This window comes from Nicotiana tabacum, chromosome 19, assembly GCF_000715075.1.
Source record: "Nicotiana tabacum cultivar K326 chromosome 19, ASM71507v2, whole genome shotgun sequence".
Lineage (NCBI taxonomy): Eukaryota > Viridiplantae > Streptophyta > Magnoliopsida > Solanales > Solanaceae > Nicotiana > Nicotiana tabacum.
Window position 1 is genome coordinate 81,960,189 of NC_134098.1, and position 19,558 is coordinate 81,979,746.

Sequence of the window (19,558 nt, forward strand, 5' to 3'; positions counted from 1 at the left end):
CAATAGTTTGTGTCAACCTTGAATGATTATGAAGTCTAATAACAGAATTGCTACAGAGACAAATACAAACCAGATGAGACTAAAAAGTTCATTCATGACTACAAACTGCAATAAAATGAATGACACCACTACATAAGTGTCCCAGTTCATCTTGAATCTGTAAAGATTGTTTTTCCCATTACTCAGTACAAGAAAATACAGAGGTAAATGTGGTGATTGCAGCCTTATCCTCTCCTCAAAGAAAGATGGCAGAACTTCTTTCTGATCTTCTTCTTGAAATATAGGCATGGAAGTGGTTGAATAATGAACTTCAGAGTGCTCTTTCACTCCAAGAGAAAACTCAACTTGGTCATGACTAGTTCAAACGCTTCGCCTTGCTTAAAGCTCTGACATTATACAGAACTCAGCTAGGGCCGGCAACTCCAATTCATAATTCAAGTTTGAATTTTGGAAGGGCAGCAGCAATCTCACATCTGCACTTAAGAGAAATAAGAAACATTGAAAGTTTATGCTACACTTTGATATAATTTCACAGATATAGTCAAAGCAAAAAACACTTCCAGATCATCAACAGTAGTGCGGCAAAATTGATCATAAACTTGGTACGAACATCTAGCAATTCTATTATAAAGCTAGATATCTTACTGAAATGTTACAATTTGAAGTAGATATTCAATATCCAGCTGAAAATGTAGAGTGCAACCCAGTTCACTTTTTATGGGCTTTTCAGCGTTTCTAGGTTTTAGGTCTATTACAGGCTACATGGTGAAAGACCAGGGTCCACGAGAAGAACAAAAGAAGGGTTAAGAGATAATTCAATGGAGAACGGCATAAGTAGTATTACGATATAAAGGTAACCACCAAACAGACTGTAAATGCGAGTGGTCTGAGCAAAGGCCCTGTCCTTCAAAGCTCCAGCTGAGGGAAAGCAAAAGTCTATATTCAAGTTCCGGCCCCAGTTTACACTAATGAGTTCAGTAGCAAAGTAAACATTTATTTGCATCATTAAAGAAATAAAGGGTACAAAACGGAAAAAAGAAATAAGCTTAGATGTCTCAAGCAGGTCAATGGAGGGATCGTGCAGGACATTTTGATAGAACCGGCAATGTCAGATCCATGAAAGGCAAGGGCATCGAATTTCTAATCATATTCCAATATTCCCCTTGAAGAGCATAATAACTTATACAATTTAACAGCAGAAATTCAGGGTAGCTAACTAGCCAAATATTTTTCATGAACCAGGCTTCACAAATAGAAGAGCTGGAAAATGCAAGAATCTCATAGGATCATAAGGCCACGTACAGAATAGCATTTAAAGCATTGTCTTAGTTACATGATTCGGGGGGGAAAAAAAGGAACAAAAATGCATTAATTAGTGTCTAAGAAGGGGGGGAGGAAGGAGAAGAGGGTGTTCCCATGTAGTTTCTTGGGTCTGTTAACGGATACTAAACGTTGAAGATTTTGCATAAGATGATACTAGGTTTTAGAAATGGGAATTTGCATCCTACACTTGAAAATATTTGCCCCAATCCTATTAACAAAGGGAGGGTATTTCAATTAAAAAATAGCAGCGGGAGAGGGATATAAGTGGATAATGGAGGGTGACGCTGAAATGTTGGTACTCTCCGTAGCGAGTGTGTTTAAGGGCAAACTATTTTCACCGACTGACAGAGTAATGCTTTTTCAACCCCTACTTATTGCCATACCTGCAGTAGTTATAAAGGAGTAAATGAAACTATATCACAGAACTGAACAATCTTCATTTTTCCTTGATGAGTCAGAACTGATTCTTTTTTTAAAAAGTTAAACTAATAATAAATGACAAACATTCCCAATAATTGGCTAGTTTTATCTGAAGTCTTCCAATACATCCTCTGCTAGTTGAACACTTAATCGAAGTAAAAGGTTATCTAATCAACAAGAATAAAAACCCCCTTATTTCCCCACTAAGAAATCACCATAGGTAAAGGTGCTTCATTCAAGTCTAAAGAACCATAAGAGTCATGAGATAATGAAGCATAACTAGATGAAGCCCTCTACTATACTACAGATTGCAAAAGAAAGAACAATGGAGCTCCAACCACACCAAAGGCATTATGTGATCATTTTCAAGGGAAGGTGCCAATCGAATCGTACAACTATTTTTTCAACAACTCATATTAGGAACCAAAGGCAAATCAAACATCCTATTTGGTAGAGTTATAGTGTATACAATTCTCGGGGCATGGATAGTAGTAGAAGCACGAAATTATTTTATTTTGATGGTTAAATATTAACATTCTTAAGGTGAATAGAAATTTATAGGCAGATTACCCTTTATTTTTAGATAACAATCTGACAGAAGAGGACAATCTAAATATTTTACGGAATAATACAATTTTAAGAAAGTTAATATTAGAAGTTTCAGAAAATTAAAAGTCAAAGAAATACATAGTATTTCATACGTGATAATTTTTTCTCTGGGAAAATTGTTGGGATGGTTTGGTTTTCAATATTAAATAATAAGAAACAATTTTGAAGCCGAACCAGAAGATGGGGTCAATGAAAGAGAGAACCGTGCGTTTCCAGGTGCCCGGGCACTTTCATGCAACCATGGAAAGAATTTCTATATCTTATTTAATGCTTAGGTTTTCAGTTGTGCACCATCTTCAAAGAAAGAACTGAATAAGGAACTGATTTTGTACGTTATTACTTCTATTTCTTAATGAGTTATCCAGAATGAACTTATAAGAATTGAGTTATGCAGTAAGGCGCTTAGTAGAATGATTTCTTTAGGCATAACTCAATTCTTATAAGGCCCCCTACGAAAAACAAAACGAGAAATGTGTTCCTTGTGCATGGACGACAACTTTTTTATGTTTGTTCTGTTCCTTTATTGGTTGATAAAACCAAAATAGTGTTGTTTTCAATCTAATTTGAAACTACCCATATACACTTTATGACTCTATGTATGTACTGTAAATTCACTACCACGAAATCCACCAAAAACTGAAATGATTGGGAAGGCAATTCTCCCTCTTCCATCCCTGCTCTCTTTGTTAAACTTGTAATGCTATCCTCATCTCGTAAATTCCTAGTACCAGTGAGGCACTCAAGAAAATCGCAGTGAAAATACATCTCAACTAAAAGGTGCAATTGCTCTCCGGTATCTTTCTTAAACCGACCACCTTGAAGCGCACCTTAACGTTTTTAAACACTTCTTCAGAATTTTTAAATAAGTATGGCATATTGCTTATGTATGTGCACATTGTAATTCATAAGGTAAAATTCAAAATACTACAAGACTTTGACAAAGTTGAGAGAAGAAAGACATTCCAAACTCAAATCCATTAAGTAGATTATATACCTTGATCACTTCTCTGGCTCTCGTTTGAAGGGTCCATCAGGAACCAGGCCGACTGACTCATGATTGCTGCCACTAAGCATGTCCATTCCTTGTTCCTGCATTTAATTTAATACTTACTTGGTACCGACGGCTGAGCAAAGAGAGTGAAATAGTACATTCAATTTGAGTAGATTACCTGATTATTTGACGATTGACCATGCATCCTTTGAGGTCTGGAGTTAAGGTCAATCAACTCATTCTCCATTTTCACACTACTATTCACATTATTTTCTAGTGCTGCCTTAGCAGTGTCCCTATTTGGTTGGTGGTTGTCCATCATAGGGAGCTTAAAGGGCTGTGCGGGCTCCCTCCTTACATCACCTTGTTCAGTAGATGGCAATCCTAGTTCATTTGAAGGGCCCAATTTATCCCCTGGAAACTACAGAATGACATAAAAAGACGGAATGAGTATAGACTTTTTCCCTAAAAACTACAGGAACCTGAACCAGGGTTTGTCTTAGCAAGAATTTACAAACCTCAATTCTCTGCCTTATAAGGAGATATCTTCCATGGGTTCTTTTACCTCCAACATGGACAATCATATCACATTGCAAACAAAGGGAACTTCCATCGATCTCACAATAAAAGAAAGCTACATAAAAGTATCCAGCAAAGAAGCACATACTTCATATAATTTTGCCATCTTGACCAGCAGAAACAGGAAAAGGAAATGAGAAAGAAATGAGTCTACATACCAGGTGCATTTTCACATATGTCGCAACGTTGGATTTTACTGGGGTCAGCAAGCCCAACTCTTACATGTCGACTTGCAAGCTTGTTGCACATATGGACCTTATCAGATAGAAGAAAATTTCTTTCAGTAGAGTAAAGATGGATTGCTACTTTTGAGTTAAAAAATGAAAACAAACAGATATTAACTAGATGTGCCAGTTATATTTTACCAAACAGATATTTACCAAATGCGCCAGGGTCTTCTAACCTTATTAAGGTCATGTAACATCCTACAACTTGTATTTTATTTTTGTGTTTCCAAACACTAGAAGCGTCTTGGCAACCAAGAATAAGTAAAAGGGCATGTAGATATAGGCGAGATGAGGTGTGAATAAGCGAGTGCTAAATATGAAGAAGTTTCCAAATCACGCATTGGAAAATACACCTCTAACTACAGAAAAGTGTTATGAAGAGAATCATTCCAAAGAAAGACTGATAGCCAATTAGCACCCAAGGTTATGGCCTAGCAGTCAATGAAGTTACGTCGAATCACACCAGAGCAGAGGAAGAGCCAGCATTTCAACCTTATGAGATCTAGATTTTAGAACGACGACTTCAAGTGTTAATAACTGGGTTATAAATTTAATATTTGTAAGTATTTAATGAATCTTTTGACGCAAATACATTGTTTGAGCATAAGCTATTAGGTTTGCCCGAACTCGTAGCCGGGGCTACTAGCTCCGCGCCTGCACCCGAAACAAAAAGAAACTTGGGTAATTTCTTCCCTAACTGCCTAAGCCTTGGGAGGGAGAGTATCTGGTACTTATGCTGGTGGTAAATAGTAGGTACTTGTTGGAACAGTCAAGGTGCACCCAAGATGCAGACACCACTGTTAATCTGTTATCAAACGAAGAAAAAAAAAAGGCATCTAGTCTATTCAGGTTGATCAAGGGGTGGATGTTGAATTCCAAAAGATGCAGTTACGAATAAAGGGATTGCATTGAATTGTATACTCCAGAAGAGCAGGCATATTAACCCAGTGGAATATGTAAACAATCCTAGATCCATCTCTGCTGAAAACTAACAGAATAGGAGGCTCAAAGTATATAACTTCATCTATGTAAGTTAGATAGTGTATATTATTTCATAAAGTAGAAACCTTGAGTTACAATATGGATCAATAATGAATCAACCAATTCAGGATTATTAAAAAAAGGCCATGTCTAAGCATCAACTAGAAAAAGAAATCGACATATATAAGGGTTACAAATGGCAGATAAACTGATAAATACTGAAAATGGAATTCGATAAATACCTTTTCGTCACAAGCACGACAAAGAGCAGCCTCATCAGCAGCACAAAATAGTATAGCAGCAGCACTTTCACAAACATCACAAAGGGTTCTCATATTTGTTTATATCTATTTTTTTCACTCTTCAAGTCATTTTCCAATATCCACTGACCCAGAAAACCATAGAATTAATCAAACAGAAAGATGTATGAAACAAAGTCAAAATCTAACTGTGCCTGTAGTGTACCACACAAAGTTAAAGTTTTCTCTTGAGAAGATGAAGGAGACAAAAAGAGAAAGAAGAGGGGGAAAGGAACTGGTGGTTGAGTAGTGTTAGGAAAAGAGGAAGAGTGCTAAAGGGAAGGAGGAAAGAGAGAAGAAATGAAGAAACCAAAAAAGGAAATGAGAAAAAATAAAGCGTGGAGAGACAACACACAACCAAAAGGTGGCTATTTTTTTTTTTAGCCTTCCAACTTCTAAGGTTGGTCATTTTCTTTTCTTAATAGCCCTTTCTATCAGTTACGATATTGGTCATTTTCTTGTCCAAATAGCCCTTTGCAAAAATATAATACTTAAATAGTCGGCAATGTTACATGGTTTGGTGTGGTTGCTGTTGCTTTTGCAGGCAGATGGTCATTTCATCCATATGTTGTTGGTTGAACTGCATTCATTTTTAGTATGTTACATAGTTTTGTCGTAAAGATAAAATAGCTCATTTTTTTGGTTGAGGCGCACACAAAATGATCCGAACATCACTATTAAAAAAATATTCATTTTGTTGCTCATTACGTGGGATTATGATTGTAAGCAAGTGTGCTATTTCTATGTTGAGGAACCTTTGTATAAGTATACTTTTTCAGAAAATGTAGCAGCATATGTGTGTGTATATATTGAAGATAGTTGCCACTATGCCTAATTGCCACTGCCATCTATTTCCTTTTGTCATGCCCTATGGGATATGAAGCCTAAAACAAGTTTTATGTACATGATTTAAAAAATAAGAGGGGTTGCTCAAATGGTCCCACCTAAGATTGTGTGTATGAGTCATCAAATGAGCAATAGCTCCAACAAAAGAAGATCAAAAGGGAATAAGATAAATAATTTCAAAGTCTTAGAATTAAATCGTCAATAACACGAATAGTTATCCTACACATCACCTAACTTATTTCATTGTTCGAAAGACCAACAAAATTATACGAGATAAAGAAATATATAGTATACATAAAATTTTAATTTATATACGCGAATAGTATAAATATTCTACATAGATAGTATATTTTAATTTAAAAAATTACCTATTAAAAATATATTGAAGGTTTCAATTCACAAAGAGTATTTTACTTCTTATTTCTCAGTCCTAATTTGCCGACTCACCATCCCTTAAAATGAGCCCCAAAAAAAAGGTAAAAATGAAACAAAACAATTTTATTTTTTTTGGCGGGGAGGGGGGTTGAAAAGTTGGCATACAAAAGCAGATTATATTATCCGTGTGGAGGTGGTCCACAACCAATCCAGTAGAGGAGCCATGGCCCATCGCCATTGGACACGTGAGAATCCAGAAGCCGTGGCGAGCGTGGCTTGTTCTGGATTTTGTTGTTGGGCCCACAGACCAAATACAGATGTCAAAATCACAAAAGTAGATCAAATGAACCATTCTTAGCCACATGCTTCTAAAGTCTTGAAAGCTACCTCTCCCTCATTTTCACCCACTGATTCCCTCCCTCCCTGTCCCACATTTTAGAAAAACTTTATTATGTGTATAAGGCTTTATTTTGGGTGAAATTTAAAAATAGTCAGATTTACAGGTAGTAATTAAAAAATAGTTACAGCTTCAAAATTAATTAAATTTTAGCCACTTTTCATGTAAAAATAAATTTGAACGAAAATACTGTTCAAAATGCGAAAAATATTCCAACATAACATACTAGAGTTCGAATTTTTTACGTATGAACTTCCAGCATAATATACTGGAATTCCAGCATAATATGCTGGAATTCCATACACAGGTGCTCCAATCTCCAGTATATTATGTTGGAACTTTCCGTATGCTAGACTTCCAGCATAATATGCTGGAAGTTCATACACAGGTGCATCAATCTACAGTATATTGTGCTGGAACTTTTCGTGTTGTAGCAAAATAGTGGCTATTTTTCAATGACTTTGCAAACACTGGCGATTTTTCAATTACCAGTCTGAAACTGGCTAACCCGTGCTATTTTCACCTTTATTTTATCTCACAACAAAGTGGATCTAATTTTTGCATTTTTTTAAACATCTCCCAAATTAGGAGGATCTATAGTGTTTCCACACTTTTCCTCCAGCGTGACTCGAACCCAAGACCTAACGGTCGTAGGTGGAGGTCCACTTTCTTATAAGACAAAACATAGACTCACACAATTAGTGTCAGTTATACTAGTTGTGTGAGGCACAAAATAAAATAAAAAATATTTTAATTCCTATACCTTTATTTTTACTTTTTTTTTTTTTGCATAATGGTGTTCGGCTTAGTTTAACACACCTCGATAAATTTTTTCAGATACAATATTTTTTCCGATACCTATATTACCTCCTCTGTTTAATATATCTGTTTTTTAAAATATTAATTTGACTCATCTTTAAAATTAAATTGAATTAGATTAATTAAATATTTTAAAATTAAATTCAAATAACGTAATATTATACGAGAAATATTATAAATGACAATTCTTCTCATGTTAATATGATTAAAATATATTTTAAAATATTAATTAAAATATATATAGTCTAAATCTCAAGAAGCAAAAAATACCATATAAATTAGAACAAATGAAGTGCCTTTCACTACTACAGACGTTGGAAAATTCTATTTATGGAGGCTTAGACATATAATAATAAAATAGTATTTAAAAAAATTCTATTAAAATTTAAACTTTTGATCTCTCATACGGGCGGAGGGAGAATATGTCATCAACTGATAATTTAATTTTACATTTAAAACTTTGGTCATTATGACTACCTAAGTCTAAGAGAGACGATTTACTAAAGTCTTATAGACAAGTAGGATTTGAAATTACCAACTTCATTGTACTTGCGTTTGAAAAGATTTTTTTTTTTTGAAAAAACAAAGTGTAATCACTTTACTAAAAATGTTTATAATTCAAATTGAGACAATTGAACAACACATGAAAGATTTGTCTGTCCGATAAAATTTGTGAATAATTTGACAAGATAGGTGGTTAGTCGAAAAAACTTGTTAATAATTGAACACACATGAAAGACTTGCTCGTCTAAATAATTCATGAATAATTTGACAAGATAGACAGAATAAAGATAATACCAAGTTATGGTTGCTGGGCAAACTTATGAACAATTGAATAACGCAGACAAAATTAGTTCATCTGGCTAAACTTGTGAACAGTTGAACATGTACTCTTCCAAGTGTAATTCCAAGACTATTTTTGCAAAACTTCCTTACATGGGAAGAAAATAAGAGGAATTTTCATAAACCACTATAATTTAGAACCTAATAACTATAATATGCCTAATTATCATTCGTTAGCTACAGTCAATTGTTACTAACTTGTATCACTTGTATTCAAACGCGCAACGAATACAGCTTATGTCAATTATTCGTTCGCGCAATGAATACAATATGTATCAACTGTATTCGTTCACGCAATTATATTCGTTTGTGCAACGAACACAATATGTATCAACTCTAACAAAGGCGAAATACAATGGTGTATACAAAGGATACAACTTGTATCAACTGTATTTGTTCGCGCAACAAATGCAAATAAGGCAAAATATAAAAATACAGAAAAATAAAATGTTCTTGTTGAGATCCGAACTCAAGACCTTCACTAGCTAAGCATGCGCTCTAACCAACTGAGGTATGAGAGCTTGTTGCTCTCTCATTTCAGTTTAAAATAATTAATCTCTTATTTTATGAATTTGCTATAAAATTTAAATATAGCTATGAATGGTAAAGTTGCTGAAAGTATAACTACAAATAATAAATACAGTATAAATGTTTAATATGTTGCGTAATTTTCCCGGAAAATAAAGAGGGGCCTTAAATCATCCTATTTGTGCAAGTCTTGTATTCTTAGCTGTTCGGGCCCATTATTAACATTGGATACATGGAGCCAGCAGGCCTTCTCAACCTTACGTTCTTAGATAATGATAAATTTTCGTTAAATGAGTTTGAAGTCCACTCAAACCAGAAGAGTTGATCAACTAATGGAATTTCTGACAAGAGTGGGTTGTTCTATCGGTGAGCACCCTTCACTTTCAGCCAATAAGTTATGAGTTCGAGTCATCCCAAGAGCAAGGTGGGGAGCTCTTGAAGTAAGGGAATAAAAAAAAACTAATGGAATTTCTCACTTTCTCTATCAATTTAAATGCAAGAAAGGACTTTGTTGGTATTTCCTAATTGGTGTAATTGTCCGCACTTCGTGCCTGAAATAGATACAGTTTTTAAGGTTTAACTCATAGAGTTTAAATTTGGATTCACCTCTGCTTCGCGAGATTGTAAGAAAAGTTAAAGTATGGTTGAATGTTATAAATGTCATAAATTTTACAGAAGAAAACGAATCTACACTAAACACTTAATTCTTTACGAATAATAACAGCTTGTCCACCTAAATTAATAAATTCAGACTATATTTAAGCGACCACCAACAGACATAGCTTTGTTAGTATAACAACCCGTTCCTAACGTGGTAGCCTTAATCAACCTAACACTATTTATCCTTGCCGGACCATTAAAAAAAATCATTAGTTTTGGGTTTATCATTAAACAAGCTTTTCAAGCTTCATTTGAAATGTTAAAATGATAAACTAACCCTAGTTGTATAATATGATAATTAAGGAGCACGATGTTGAAACATAAAAGGGTTAGTTAACAATTTATTTGGATGGTTGTCACATGTCGTTTCATAATTGTGAGCATCTAATTTTTGACCATATTTGATTTCTCACTACTTCTTAGTATATAAATATTTTAGAAGTTTAATTTGCACTTTTTAGCTCTTATTTTACCTTTTATAGGTTTTATTTAAGAAAATTGAAAACCAACAAAAGATTGATCACATTTTTAGAGTATTAATTTTGTTCTAATTTATAAAAGAAAATAAATTAACAAAAAATATTTTTATCTTTTAATAAGTAAGCGAGCAACTCTACTTCTTGCAATTTTGTCTTTTTTCTAAAATTACTATATGTATATATTTACGTTAACTCACAGTCTCACAGGCACCCACTTTGCACTAAAATATTTATTCAATACATCATCTGCACTATGACAATTCCATAAAAGGACTCCACTCATTCTATCTTTCACAAGCACCTTACAAGCGCACATTTTCGTACTAAATTTTATCTCAGCTAACAAACTTTGATCCCCCAAAGAATATTTTCTCACAGCTAGCTTGCTCTCCAAGATCACTCGTCTTTATCTGTCTAGACTAGAGAGCACATGCTAATAGCTTGATCTCACAAAAATACACTATCACTTGTAGCCATATATATAACCTCACTCAGTCACAGAGTAGAGGACCTTAAGAGCAGTCCTAGAATTGAGCAAAATTTGATCTCCGTTTTCACGTTTTCTTCGTCAAAAACCCACACCATACCATACCAGGTAGGGCTGGGCATATATCGGGTATAACCGATAGCCCGAACAGATAAAATACTATTGGATTATCGATATCGGGTTATTGGGTAATAATTCGATAACGGTTTAATGTTATTTGACTATTGGGTTATCGGTTCGGGTCTCGGTTTGCCCAATTTTATTAACGGTTTAACCGATAGCCCATTAAATTTTAATAAAATTATTATTTTACTCACTAAATATATAAAGCCACCTTATGATTTCATTCTCTCAATTCTCTCGGCAATTACTCTTCATCTTCAAACCTTAATCCTTAGAGTAAGTTTTAAACTTTTCTGAATTTCTCATCTTAATTCTTCAGTTAAGATTTTTAGTTTTATACTTTAAAGAATTAATTGTTTAGAATTTTAGTTTTTCTATTTGTTTCTTTTGTTGCACTGATTCTTTAGTATTTATAAAATTAAGATTTTATTATGTTCCTATTCATTATGCCCACCCGCAGTGAGATAGTTAGTAAGATTAGATTGTTGAATGTCTTACTCCTTACTCCTACTAACTTATAACTTTAAAAATTGAGATCATATTGGGATTTTCAAATGTAAATTAAAGAAAAATTTCTTTTTTAAAGTTGAAATTTAATCCATCTTTTCTTATGAGCTAAAATTCAGTTCCTTTCTCTTAGAAGTATGATCACGATTTCTATAATAAAAACATAATTTTTTTTGGATATTTTTTATTCTTATCGGGTAAACCGATAAGGATCGATACCCGACAAACCGATACCCGACAACCGATATCTTATCGGTTTAGCATATTTATAAACCGACAACTAATATGCCGAACCGATAACATTCACAACCAGACCGAACCGACCGATGCAGCATACCAGTCCCTTGACGACCGGAAGCAGCCATGAAACTCACCGAAACAACCCCTTGAAGCCTCCATCAAAACGAGCTCAAATCTTTCACCAAAAACCAGCAAAAACAACCCCAAAAATCAGCTCCAAATCATCCCTGAACAACCCCAAAAATGCAGCCAAAAAACATTCCTCAAATTCGTCAAAAAATCTGTTAAATATGATTTTAATGATGAAAAATAATATATCACATTTGGTGCAGGATCACAAGGGATAAAACAATGAAATCAAGACTCCTTATCATTCAAGCATGGACTAAGGAAAACAATCCATCAACAGAAACAAAGGAAAGGAAAAGTATCAATGACTAGCTATGAAAAAGGAAGAAGCAGCGAAAATCCGGAAGAAGAATCAATCAATGATTTGATAGATAATTGACGGAAGCCAGTATAGGAAGGTTCCAAAATTAAAGCAAAATAAGAATGCAAAGTACAACACTGGAGATTGTTAAAGCCCGAAATTAGGGATCCATAAAGTAATGAAAAGATCGGCCCAGCGGAAGAAAAGCCTTTCAAGGATACAAGTCAAGGAAGGTCAACAGAAACCTAACCTTATTCTTGAAAAGAATCAATTTGCGATTTGGTTCAAGGATCAATTCTCTTGGGTTTGTAATCTCTCAAGATTCGCGTCAATCAAGAATCACGAAGGCCTCACGAAGCATATATGCATATGTTCGAGGCTTGAAGTAGATATACTTTGAACGAACCATTATCACTCTTTTTGTTCTACTCCAAAGAAGCATTGTACTTCTTTTTAGATCTACTGTGTAATTAGTGAGAGGAGAAAAAGAGATAAACACTGGTGAGACATTGTGTCAAGAAGGGAAAAGTGACATAGAAACTAAGTTGTTGGTGTAAAACTGCATCAACCAACTTGTACTCAAGACACTTCAAATACTGAAAGAGATCACCTTTACAACCCAAGGGGACTGGATGTAGGATTCACATTAAATTTAAACCAGTATAAAAATCTTGGTATCTTTATTTCCTGTACTTTATTCCTGTATTATTATTATTATTCTATTCTTATCTCTAGTCGACTAATTGGTAAACTAATCAACTACTTAGAATACTGAAAATAAAAACCGTCAATTCACCCCTCCTCTTGTACTTTCAATTGGTATCAGAGCTAGTCTCACACTTTTTGCTTAATAGCTTATGAGAAAAGATCATGGCAAATCAAATAATTGTTGGAGCACTCTTTCAAGAAGGAACGTCGCAAGTCAGGCCACCATATTTCAATGGACAACACTTTTCTCACTGAAAAGTATGAATGAAAATATATGCAAAATCCTATGATGTCAAAGTATGGCGCGTTATCAAAGAGGGTAACTATCCACTACCAGCAGCAGCTCAACCACCCACTGATCCGAAAGATATAGATGAATACACAGACGAGCAAATGACAATTGTTTAGGTCAATGCTAAGGCACGAAATTTACTCTATAATGCTATAAGTGGAGAGGAGTATGAGAAAATCTCAAGTTGTGATACAGCCAAAGAAATGTGGGATAAACTGGAAGTTACTTATGAAGAAACCAGCAAAGTGAAAGAAACTCATATAACCATGTTGGTTCATGATTATGAACTCTTATAGATGAAAGAAGGAGAATCCATTGAGGAAATATTTCAAAGGTTCAGCAAAATCATTAACGATCTAAAAGCTTTTGGTAAACACTACTCAAGTGGTGATCAAGTTCGAAAAATTCTAAGGAGTCTACCTACCACTTGGCAGACAAAATTAGTTGCACTCGAATCTCACGATCTAAACAAACTTTCATATGATGAACTACAAGGAGATCTTATAGCATTCGGAAAAACACATTTCAAGAAAACAAACTAGGAAGAAAAGAAGAAAACAATTGCTTGCAAAGCTACAACTTAAAGAACTGAAAATGACATTGATGACGACCCAGAAGCTCTTAAGAAGATATTGCCATGGTATCAAGAAACATGGATGGTTTAATGACAAGATATAGAAACACAAGAAGGGTAAGGATGCCACACAGGCGAACGAGGCAATAGAATGAACAAGACAAGAATGATGGAAAATGTTATGAGTGTGGAAGGTACGGGCATGTTCAAGCCGAATGCCCAGATCTTAAAAGAAAGGTATTCGGAGGATTCAATAAAAATAAATCCTTCGGAAGCTGGAGTGATGAAGACAGTTCAGAACACGAAGAAACAGCAAACCTGTGCTTCATGACCATTTTGGAAAACGACATGAATAGATACTCAAGTTGTTGGACCTATGAAGATGCATCAGACAATGAATGTAAAGAAGATACTGAAAATTATTTCATGGCACAAGGTGAAACAAGCGAGGTAAGATCTTATAAGTGCGATAGATGTAATGAATTGCAGGATATTCTTGACCTTACTCTAAAAGAGTCTTAAAAAATTATGAATGAACTAAGGAGACTCAATAGGGGAAGGAAAGACTAGGAACTTAAGCTTGAAGTCTGTGAAATCGAAAGAGATGTACTTCAAGATGAAGTTTAGGAATTGCAAATGCAACTCAATGGCATGCGCTAGTCCACCAGTCATAGTTATGCCATGTCTAACCAGGCGACTTATAGGTAAACTGGAAAAGGACTGGTTAGAACTGAGTCCACATGTACTAACACAAGTGGTAGACCAAAAATTGGATCAACCCCTATGTGTCATTACTATAACCAAATTGGACACAAATATTCTTTTTGTCGATTTCATAAATATAATATTATATGATGGATTTTGAAACCCAAAAACAATCATGATCTTAGTAAAACTAATCAACAAGGACCCAATCAAGCTTGGGTACCTAAAAGAAAGTGATAATTCTATTTTGCAGAAACACCACAGAAAGAGCCACAAAGGAAAATGGTACTTAGACAGTGCGTGTTCTAGTCACATGACAGGTGACAAAAACCTATTCAAAGAAGTTACTAGGATAGATGGAGGAAGTGTCAAATTTGGTGATGATTCAAGAGGAAAGATAATTGGCACCGGCACAGTTCCATTTAATAACAACTGTGATATTATTGAAGTATATCTTGTAGATGGACTCAACTATAATCTCCTGAGTATAAGTCAACTATGTAATTCAGGATACGGAGTTAAATTCAAGAAAACAGGATGCGCAATTGAAGATGAGTCTGGTAAAATAATACTTCCAGGAAAAAGGTATGGAAATGTTTACATTCTTGATGGCATTGAAAATCTAGTAGTCACATCTGCTTAGCATCTATATCTGATGATCCATGGTTGTGGCATAAGAAACTCGGTCATGCAAGCATGCATTTAATTGAGAAACTCTCCAAGCATGATTTAGTTATTGGTTTTCCTAAACTCAATTTTTCTAGAAATCATGTGTGCGATGCATGTCATATTGGTAAACAAACCAGAAACTCCTTCAAAAGCCAAGACATTGTGTCAACCATCAAACCCTTACAATTGCTTCACATGGATTTATTTGGACCAACCAGGACTACTAGCATTTGAGGAAAACGACATGCTTTTGTTATTATTGATGACTACTCACGTTTTACATGGGTGGTTTTCTTATCTCACAAAGATGAAGCTTTAAAATACTTTGAGATATTCTGTAAAAGAGTTAAAAGAGAAAAATGGTACCTTATTACAACCATCCAAAGTGATCATGGAGGAGAATTCAAAAGCAGAGCATTTGAAGATTTCTGCAATGATCAAGGATATACTCACAACTTTTCAGCTCCAAGATCACCTCAACAGAATGGAGTAGTTGAGCGAAAAAATCGAACCCTACAAGATATGGCTAGAACAGTGATATTGGAATATTCCGTGCCAAATCATTTTTGGGCAGAAGCAGTAAGCACAGCCTACCACATTCTCAACAGATGTCTTATAAGACCTATCTTGAAGAAAACTCCATATAAATTATGGAAAGAATCAGTACATGTCATATTTGATGAAAATAACACAACGACCGAGAAAGAAATTATTGCAGGTGATGAAGATATCAACCAAGAAACATCACAGACAAGCAAATCACAAAAGTCGACTGATAATAGAGACGGTGTCACGAGTCGATTAATGAACCTGTCAATAATCAACCAGAATCATATAAGGAGTCAACTACTAATACGATTGCAACACGTCCAAATGAGTGGAGAAGTGAATCGGAATATCCTCAGAAGTTTATCATAGGAGACCCAAGTGAAAGAATGAAAACCATGGGAGCTCTCAAGAAAAAGGCAAATATAGCACTCATATCTCAATTTGAACCAAAGAAGGATGAGGAAGCCTTAAAAGACTCTAGTTGGGTACAAGCAATGCAGGAGGAACTAGATCAATTTGATAAAACTCAAGTATGAGAACTACTACCTAAACCTGCAAGTGCTACTGTAGTTGGAACCAAATGGGTTTTCAGAAATAAGCTAAATGAAGATGGAAAGGTTGTGAGAAACAAACCATATTAGTAGCCCAAGGCTATTCACAACAGGAAGGAGTCAACTACGATGAAACCTTTGCACCAGTAGCTCGACTAGAGTCTATACAGGTTCTTCTTGCATATGCATCCTTCAAACGATTCATACTTTTCCAAATAGATGTCAAAAGCGCCTTTTTAAATGGCTTTATTAATGAGGAGGTATATGTAAAATAACCTCTTGGTTTTGATGACTCAAAATTTCCTTACCATGTGTATAAGTTGACCAAAGCTCTGTATGGACTCAAACAAGCTCCACGAGCCTGGTACGAAAAGCTTAGCTCATTTTTACTTGACCATGGCTTTACAAGAGGTAAAGTAGACACTACATTATTTATAAAAAGATCATCAGGGGGTAATCTTATTATTCAATCCTCTTTTGTGTAAGGAATTCGCTAGTCTTATGCAAAGTGAGTTTGAAATGAGCATGATAGGAGATCTTACGTTTTTTCTTGGACTTCAAATTCAACAATCTGAAGAAAGGAACCTTTGTGTGCCAGACAAAATATACAAAGGAATTAATTCAAAAGTTTGGCATGAGTAGTGCTAAATCAATTGGTACACCAATGAGCCCGTCAACAAGTCTCGACAAGGACTAAAAGCGGAAATCCAGTTGATGAAACTAAATATCGTGGAATGATTGGCTCTTTGCTTTACTTGACTACCAGTCGACCAGATATTATGTTCAATGTGTGTAAATGTGCCAGGTTTCAGCCAGCTCCTAAGAAAACGCATCTGACTGCAGTAAAGTGAATAATTAGTTATCTCATTGGAACCATGTCATATGGACTATGGTACCCACATTCTAACAATTTTAATCTTGAAGGTTTTTCAGATGATGATCTTGCAGGTGATAAGGAAGACAGAAAGAGCACCAGCGGAATATGTCAATTATTGGGAAAGGCATTAATATCATGGAACAGTAAGAAATAAGGCTCAGTTGCATTATGCACAACTGAGGCAGAATATATTGCCATTGGGCAATGCTGTGCACAGTTACTATGGATGTCTCATCAACTGGGTGACTATGAACTATTTTTTAAACCTAATCAAATATTTTGTGATAACTCTAGTGCTATATGTCTCTCAAAGAATCATGCGCATCATGCTAGGGCTAAGCATATAGATATTAAACATCATTTCATTAGAGATCATGTCCTTAAGGGAGATATAGAAATTATCATTCTAGGGCACCACTGATCAATTAGCAGACATTTTACAAATCCTTTACTTGAAGATAGATTTTGCTCCCTAAGAAAACTACTTGGCATTACTTCACTTGATCATAAAAATTAGGACCCATATATTAATTTTAATTCTTGCGTGTCTAATGTTTTCAGTTCTATCTTCTCTATAAGTACACATTAATTAAGTGCCTCCGATTTCCTTCTCTTTTCCCATCAGTCGCAACATTCAAGAAAGGAAAATCAATCATCATGACTCCTTACTGAAATCCTTTCCTTCCCTGTTAATCGATTTTGATGACATGAAGGCCCTCAAATGTAAGGTAAATGATTTATTTGTTTTTCAAGGATGGTATAAATTCCTCTCTGTACCCCCTCCCAAAGTTTATGAACCTTTAGTGAGAATGTTCTATGCCAATCTTCGTTCTAGCAAGCCTAATAAGTTAGAATCCCTAGTTCTAGGAAAATGCATTGTCCTTGATTGTGCCATGTTTGACTCAATTTTTCAGTGTAAGTGCTCTGGATTTCCCATGCTTTTCAAAAATACTTGGCCTGATGACTTTGAAATTTCCTTTGATCAAGCAAAACGTTGTATTGCTGAGTGTCCATCTGAATTCCTTCCTAACAAGTTAGGTCCTTGTGATGTTAGTTTCGAAACCCGAGTCCTGGCCCACATTGTTGCAACTACTCTCCTTCCTCACACTGACTCATTCTCCACCTTCTCTCAACGAGATACCTTTCTTGTCTACTGTCTAGTGACCAAACTTCAGGTTAAATTGTCCACATAGGTGTAACGACCCAGTCGGTCGTTTTGAGTATTATAACCCCGTTCCCCCATTTACTGCTCAAGTTATACTTTACAGTTGTTTTATGATTTACCGGGTTAGTTGGTTCGGGTCCGGAAAGATTTCAGAGTGAAATGAGACACTTAGTCTCATAATTGAAAACTTAAGTTGGAAAAGTTGACACAACATTGACTTATATGTAAATGACCTCGGATTTGAATTCTGATAATTTCAATAGCTCCGTATGATGATTTTGGACTTAGGATCATATCCGAAAAATTATTTGGAGGTCTATAGCGTAATTAGGCTCGAAATGGCGAAAGTCGAATTTTTGGGAAGTTTGACCGAGGGGTTGACTTTTTGATATCGGGGTCGTAATCCGATTATGGAAATTTAAATAGGTCTGTTATGTCATTTATGACTTGTGTGCAAAATTTAAGGTCAATCGGACGTGATTTGATAGGTTCCGACGTCATTTGTAGAAATTGGAAGTTTCAAAGTTCATTAGGCTTGAATCTATGTGTGATTCATGTTTTTAGTGTTGTTTGATGTGATTTGAAGACTCGACTAAGTTCGTATGATGTTTTAGGACTTATTTGTATATTTGGTTGAGGTCCCAGGGGCCTCGGGTGAGTTTCGGGTGGTTAACGGATCAAATTTGAACTTAGAAGAAAGCTGAAGTTTCTGCCTTCTGGTGCAATCGCACATGCAGAACTTGGCTTGCAGGTGCGAGCTTGCAGAAGCGCTATGGGCATAGCAGGTGCGCAAGGTCCATAGAATTGGACAAAAACTCGCAGAAACGAGTCCGCAGAAGCGACTCAAAAGTCGCAGAAGCGGAGGTGAGGGGAGCTGGGCAAGACCGCAGAAGCGGACAGCTTCTTCGCAGAAGCGTGTCCGAAGATGCGGACAAATCTCCGCAAAAGCGTAATTCGAAGATTGGTCGTAGAAGCGTGTACCGCAGAAGCGGCTTAATGAGCCGCATGTGTGAAAGCAATGGGGCAATGTACAAAACAGAAGGGTCCGAGAAATTTCGTCATTTTTGACATTTCCAAAAGCGTGTGAGGTAATGTTTGAGCGAGAAATCACGGGAAATCTTAAGGTAAGTCACTTGTAATCATTTTTACTCCATAATATTGAATTATCATCGAATAATCCGACTAGATTACATGTTTTTGAGGTGTAAATCGGGGATTCAAACTTAGGGATTTGAAGATTTGGAGGTCGAGTTGAGATCGTATTTTGGTAAAATTGGTATGGTAAGACTCATGGTTGAATGGGCT

The 19,558-nt window shown here is 35.5% G+C and overlaps 1 protein-coding gene across 1 annotated transcript; it reads right to left on the reverse strand.

Moving 5' to 3' along the window:
* Positions 1-6: 6 nt before the first annotated feature.
* On the reverse strand, positions 7-5,877 carry LOC107797424 (B-box zinc finger protein 19). Its single transcript, XM_016620324.2, has 6 exons — positions 5,373-5,877; positions 4,081-4,177; positions 3,862-3,977; positions 3,522-3,764; positions 3,347-3,441; positions 7-473 (listed from the first exon to the last, which is right to left on the reverse strand). Exons 1-5 carry the CDS (start codon positions 5,463-5,465, stop codon positions 3,352-3,354), a joined length of 639 nt encoding a protein of 212 aa, XP_016475810.1. The 5' UTR covers positions 5,466-5,877; the 3' UTR covers positions 7-473; positions 3,347-3,351.
* Positions 5,878-19,558: the final 13,681 nt, after the last annotated feature.